The sequence below is a fragment of the Simochromis diagramma genome, unplaced genomic scaffold (genome assembly GCF_900408965.1).
Source record: "Simochromis diagramma unplaced genomic scaffold, fSimDia1.1 OVJJ01000685.1, whole genome shotgun sequence".
In the NCBI taxonomy this organism is placed as follows: Eukaryota; Metazoa; Chordata; class Actinopteri; order Cichliformes; family Cichlidae; genus Simochromis; species Simochromis diagramma.
This window is the reverse complement of record NW_024387477.1, coordinates 15,490,083-15,496,496: the sequence shown is the minus strand read 5'-3', so window position 1 is coordinate 15,496,496 and position 6,414 is coordinate 15,490,083. Positions and strand designations below refer to the sequence as shown.

Below are 6,414 nucleotides of genomic sequence, written 5' to 3'. Positions count from 1 at the left end.
CTGCAAGGCTCAGAAAACATGACCGATATATGCAAATTGCATACTGATAACTCAGAAGAGGCAACTATTTAAGTCCAATATAATAAAGAGTAATAACTTCAACATAATTGGGTCAAATTTTTTTCAAATATGGAAAATGGGTCATCTGCCACAGGAAGCCTTATATGGGGAAAAATGTGATATTTGCAGATAATGAGTGTCTCGGCTAAAAAAAAAAAATAAAAGTTTAATCATATCATGGCCAAAATCTTAAATTTCAGGACAACAAAACAGCAAACGGAAAACCTCTTCAAAGCTTTTATTGAAAACAGTACAAAGTTCATTTGATGGCTGTACATTTCTCCCACTTTCAATGCGTTGCTCAATACGAAGATTCAGCCCGACCTCTGAACAGAAAGCTGTGCCAGCATCTGAAAGACAGCAAAAGAAATAAAAAGTTACATTTAACAACAATATCATTTGTCCAACAAACTTGGGTGTTTTTTGCGTAATTTCAGATTTTTTTTTTTTACAAATTATACACACACAATAATATACACGGCAGCCATAACAGGACTTTCAAGAAGTAATCTAAAAAGAAAATAGTACAGAGTCACAACAGGACTCAACCAACTTAGTTTTGTTTGTTGCATTTAGTGGGCCAAACAGGAACTTCCTCATAGCACCGCATACAAAAAAGGTTCAATTGTTTTGTACAGAATTAAGTATATTTGATATCTCAAATTATTTTCCTCCTAGCATCTTAAAAATAAACTAAATTCTTTTGGCATATCAAACCATTTTCAAAAACACAGATTGGTATCAAAGTGCCCTGCATAACTCTACTTTCTAGGATTCTCTAAATTCCCATTTTACATTAATAAGTTACAGAAAATAATGCAAGTAAAAGCAAACATAAACATACCTAACATGCAGAAAATATAAAAAGGTATTAAAATAATCATAATGCCCACTGTAGTCAATTACTGAAGATTTTACTTTACATCATTAGTGATGCTGACAGGCTCACATGGATTTTAAAACATTGTGTTCATCATTTGGGGCAAAATTTCTGTAAAATGTCTCAGCAGTAAAAGTTGTCCACCCCATCTTAATTGTGTACAGGTAGATAAAGACTTACTAGTCTGTTAGACATGGTTATGCAGATGCACTGTAGCTCAACTAGTCCAGCAACTTGAAGACATTCAGATATGTTGAAAGGGCAATTGCCTTGAAGCAATGTTCATCCTGCAATGAGAACATCATATTAGTATGGTGCTTTTTTCTTAATTATGTATTATGAGGTAATTGAAAATTATATTGTTGTCCTTGGTCCAACTGTACATTCGTTTCATTGTTTTCCGGTTTGGCAGTTAGGACGATGGTGCTCTTCCAACGGTCTCCATTGTTTGAATTGGCATGCTCAAGGAAATGATTTTGATACCAAGTCTTTAATTTAAAGATTGCTTTGAGGTGTTTATAGAGGGAAAAAAAATACTAAATATTACCCCATGATGTAAAAATGCACGGTTGCCAATCATTTTACTGATGTTGGATGACTGGTTGGGCAAAAAGGAGCCTTGGGGCTCAGTTGGTAAAATGGGTGTTAAAAGCATTCACGGGTGAAAAGGGAAGAAACTTCTTGGCATGTTGCTGCACTTTTGACAATTTTGAGTGACGAAAATGGACTACAACGAAAAGGTTCATTTCAGTCGACTTCCTTTTTTCCTTTTGTCCCTTGAAGCCAAGTTTCCTTGAATATCGCCCTTTGACTGGAGAGTGCAATACAGGACAATGAGAAACTCATTTACAGATGAGAAACAAAGAGTTTTGCTTTGCTTACCAGCTGTTGACTATCAGTCGAGTTGCATTTGGTCGTTGCATGCCATCAAATGGCTCTAGGGTGATGAATCCATTTCCAAGGAACTACATTGGAACATTTTGACAGTAACATTTGCCTAACCGTGAAAACAGTAGCGTCCAGTTGGAAGTACATTTGTGGCAAGAATGAACGCATCTCACTCCAATATTTAGCAGACTCACCTAAGTTTTACAGAGGACCTTTTTAAGGAGATCATGTTGTTACGTAACATTTGTTACGGTCTGTTGTTGAAAAATCGATGAGAAAAAGTTATGGTACAACTAAAACCTTTATTGGATTAGGAAAGCCATACTTATAGGGCATTGCAGATTTCAACAGCACTGAAAGTACAAAAAACTAACACTCACTTGGTAACTGTACTGACATAAGCAAGAGAGAAAAAAACTTTTACACATAAAAGAAAAAAAAAAAATTGGGAAAGTCAAGACAGTTCAAAACTAAGCTTCAGATTCCACAAATTTAGACATGGCTAGTTTGTCCTTCCTCCAAAACACGTTTTAAGTGTGCATGGAGACTAACGTTTGGTTTAATGACATTTCCAAGTCCAGTTCAGTATCTGCTGCGAGCCATTCCTCTATCGACTCGACTGCCACCACGGCCACCACGTGGCCCTCCACGACTTGAGCTGTTGTACGAGTCACGAGGAGGGTAGCCTCTCTCGGCAGGGGGAGCTGGGCCCCTATCCTGTCTGCCCATTCGCTCACCACGGCTAGGTGGATATGGGTCACTCCGACTGTTGGGGTAACTGTCACGACTGCCATAGCCATCCCGGGAACTGCTGCCATAGTCATCATAACGACTGCTTCCACTGCTCCCACCATAGGATGGTGGGGGGCCCCTTGAAGGTGGGGCGCTGCGAGAGTTACCTGCAGGGTCAATGGTTCAGGTAATTGGCAAAGTTCAATTTATACATTTTTCTTTGCACGGTCAAGTGCTATTTTTTTTTTGCCAATAGAATTCATTCTGTGACAAAAAATAAATAAAATTTAATGGATGGCATATTTAAAATGTTCCACCCTTTTAATACTTAACATGGATATTTTGTTGATATGCGCAGTAATATATCCAAGCACAGAACAAATAGGTAGTGGTACCCATTTCAGCATGCCTTTGATTTGAGTAGCCATTTTTCCATTTAGAGATCCAAGTGTAGGTTAGGGTGAGGTTTTCAGTTGTCTTGATGGTTTTTGAAGATTACTCCTTGAGGGAGTACTTTGCTGGACAACACATAACGGGCAACAGATGTTTCCAAGGATTTTTGAGGTTCCTTATGGTTGCAAAAACTTTGAGGTGCATCACATACACATGATATTGCCAAACTCATATTCTCCTGATGAATGCAGGGGTAATGCAGACTTTGGTATGTAGACACTTTTGTTTTTCAGTGGAGATGCCAATGGTAAAATATTGCTAGTAGTATGAAAATATACAACTTGGATTGTAGGTCAGGGAAAGAAAAAAAAATAAATTACCATGTGGTTTCCTCTGAGGATGCAAAAAAACTGCAGTATCTTGTGATAGGACAAGCCAGGTTTGGTTGAATATTTGCGCACTTCTTCTTTGTGCCACAGCGATTACACATTGTCATTTCACTCATGGAGTTATGTCTTACCGTAACCATCATATGAGTCTCGGTAGGAGCCACCACTAGGACGGTCCATATAGCTTCTTGGTTCCCTGCCTCCTCCATAACCATCACGGTCACTGCAAAAAGCAATTGTCACTTAACAACCAAGGGAGATCTGACCTCAGGTTTTTACTTTTTGTATCAATCCAGGCTCATACCTGTATCCTCTTGACATTGAGCCGTAGTCATCGCGGGAAGTGGAATTAGAATATTCTCTATAGGAATAATCTCTGGAAGGTGGCCCATAGTCCCTAGAATCTCTGGAGTAATCCCGACTGGAGTAGCTGTGAAACATTACAATACACCTCAATACTGTTTCCTGAGCGTACATTTGTGTTAAATACGTGGACTTTTTAAACAGAAAATTCAAATATAAAAGATGACCACAATAGCTCTAAGTAACAGCAACTATCAGCATGTTACAGTATATCAATCTTGAGGTTTGCCACGTATGGTCACACTAGTGTGTATTACGAAAATACCAACCTGTCTTTTGAGTTGTAATGGTCATCTCTGGGTGATGGATAATCATCCCTTCTGGACATCATCGAGTCTCTGCGAGGTGGAGGTGGACCATAGGGATCTCTGTCCCTTGACATGGGAGCTGGAACACATAATGAGAAACTGAGAAGATTAATCACCAAATTACCATGAGACAGAAGTATCCCATCTAGTTACTTGCAAGAGAAACAGAAACTAGATACTAAATTAAATCTAGAGACTAAAATCTGTACAATTAACTTTTTTTTGGTAATTTCTTCCACATCACTTCCTGCATTTAAATATTGCAGAGTACAAGCACTTACGTCTGCTCATGGGACCAGATGGGGCAGACCTCTTGGGTGGGGGACCTCCATTTCGAATAGGGGGCCCTCGTTTCATTGGAGGGGGGCCTCTGGATGACATCCCTTTAAAGAAGGGTTCTACACTTCCTGAATCATAGTAGTCTTTTAAACAAACAAGAAATGCACATATTAATATACTACATTCAAAAGCTGCAACAAAAAATCCATCCAGAGATTATTATATCATTACACAGATTCTTTCAATTTACAAACTGAGCAGACCCAAAAAAATAACTAAATAAATTACCTCTTGATGGGGGGCCTCTCATTCCACCAGGACCTCCCCTTGAACCACGTGGACCTCTGGGTGGCCCGCGACTGCGAGAGTGCATGGGTGGAGGTCCGCGCCTGCCAGCACTCTCAAACTGAGGTTTTGTAGCTTGCTCAACCTTGATAGGCTTGCCATCAAGAGACTGGTAGAAGAATTACAAGTATAAATCATATTTTTTAGCTGATTCTTTTTTATTTTTATTACAGCCAACTCGAGTCATCACTTACCTTTCCATTCATTTCGCGTGCTGCATCCTTTGCATCAGCAGGACTTTCAAAAGTTACAAATGCAAAGCCTCTTGATTTGTTTGTTTCACGATCCTTCATCAAAAGAACTGAAATAAAGGAATTGATGATCAGAAGTGAGCTTGTGTTTTTCAATTAGCCAAGTTAAATACAAAAGTGACTCATTTTAACAGTTTAAATTAGATAAGGGCACACTTCTATGACACCCCATAATCGAAAGTGACTAATTTCGGTTTCTTTGTGTCCCTTTCATGGTTCGTAGGTTTTTTATTTCCTTCAGCAAGACTATACGGCCATTTACAGTAAATACAGTATTATACATTAGAGTTTGGATGAACAGGCTTTCTTTTAAATGAAGTGGAAAAAATGTCACAAACTATGTGGATAACGTAGAAGATGGTAAAACTGCAAAGTTAGTGTATTAAAAAGGGGTTATTCAGATTTCCCTACGCTGTAACAGTAAATTTAAATATACACACAGATGAATAAACATTTGTTCCAGTATTTCGCTACCACCCATTTGCCAGAATAAAGGCGCCAAACAGCAAACACTGAGCAATTTTAGAAGTACTTTATCCAGGATATGCACTGAACATGATATGGCCAAAAGGGGTTCCATTCCCACCTTCCACAATCCTGCCATATTTGCTGAAGTACTGCTCCAAGGCCTTTTCGGTGGTCTCCGTATTCAGTCCGCCGATGAAGAGCTTCCCTGGTCGGTCGGCCTCCGCCATGCTCCGAAGTCTGCTACCTAAAAGGAAAGAAAGACCATACATTTAACTTAAAAATGAGCATCAACCCTGAAACAAAAAGGAACGCTGTATCCTGAAATAAACAGCCACACATTACTTTGGAATTACCTTTCTGCTGCCAAAAGTATGGAGCTACTGAATGCGCAAAATGGCGATAAAAATGCTACCGATTTCAGCTGCTTCTTTAGCCCGTTAGCTAATAAGTATTTCGCTACTAACAAAAGACTCTGCTTCACGTCTACTAACAAGCTATTTTAAAAGCAAATATAAAAAAAATTACAGCTTAAATTTTAGCATGCATGCATGCATACACACAACTAACTGCATTACCCCGCGACTTTATCAAAGCTACAGCGACGATAAAAATGGTTCCTCTCTCCGCCTTCTCACCCTTCTTCATTTCCGTTTCCCGTAGACCAGTTGACCCCAATTGTGATGCTGCCGCCTAGAGTCCAGAAGCATTACTCCATATTCTACAATGCCATGTCATTCTACATGTTCAAAACTACTCGCACTTAAAAATATATATTGCATAATTTGAGCAGTTCAGTCAGAATTCGTCATAGTACATAAACCGTATTAGGTTACAAATGATCTTCTTATGGCCTCTGACACTAGACTAGTCTCTTTGCTTATCCTGCTAGAACTCAGTGCAATATTTGTAACTCTTGAACATAATATTTTACTACAGAGATTAGTCAGTGCTGTAGGTATTAAAGGAACTGCACTGAAGTGATTGTAATCATATCTATCTAATAGATCCCGATTTTTAAATGTAAATGTGGAATCTTCTTTGCACACTAAGGTTACATA

The 6,414-nt window shown here is 38.8% G+C and overlaps 1 protein-coding gene across 2 annotated transcripts; it reads right to left on the bottom strand.

Moving 5' to 3' along the window:
* Nucleotides 1-282: 282 nt before the first annotated feature.
* rbmx (RNA binding motif protein X-linked) lies at nt 283-5,985 on the bottom strand. 2 transcript variants are annotated; one of them, XM_040015169.1, is made up of 10 exons: nt 5,710-5,985; nt 5,475-5,600; nt 4,832-4,938; nt 4,581-4,746; nt 4,295-4,435; nt 3,975-4,092; nt 3,647-3,772; nt 3,474-3,565; nt 1,121-2,727; nt 283-410 (listed from the first exon to the last, which is right to left on the bottom strand). In XM_040015169.1, exons 2-9 carry the CDS (start codon nt 5,581-5,583, stop codon nt 2,411-2,413), a joined length of 1,176 nt encoding a protein of 391 aa, XP_039871103.1. In that variant the 5' UTR covers nt 5,584-5,600; nt 5,710-5,985; the 3' UTR covers nt 283-410; nt 1,121-2,410. The 2 variants fall into 2 exon arrangements, with proteins under 2 accessions (XP_039871103.1, XP_039871104.1); XM_040015170.1 differs by having other exon boundaries at nt 1,121-1,227; nt 5,710-5,983.
* Between the last annotated feature and the right edge of the window lie 429 nt (nt 5,986-6,414).

Excerpts from the sequence above, each read along its gene's own strand:
- rbmx (XM_040015169.1), bottom strand. The coding sequence starts at position 5,583 with ATGGCGGAGGCCGACCGACCAGGGAAGCTCTTCATCGGCGGACTGAAT. Across the intron at positions 3,566-3,646 it reads TCAATGTCAAGAGGATACAG|TGACCGTGATGGTTATGGAG; the intron begins GTATGAGCCTGG and ends TGCTTTTTGCAG. Across the intron at positions 2,728-3,473 it reads AGACTCATATGATGGTTACG|GTAACTCTCGCAGCGCCCCA; the intron begins GTAAGACATAAC and ends TTGACCCTGCAG.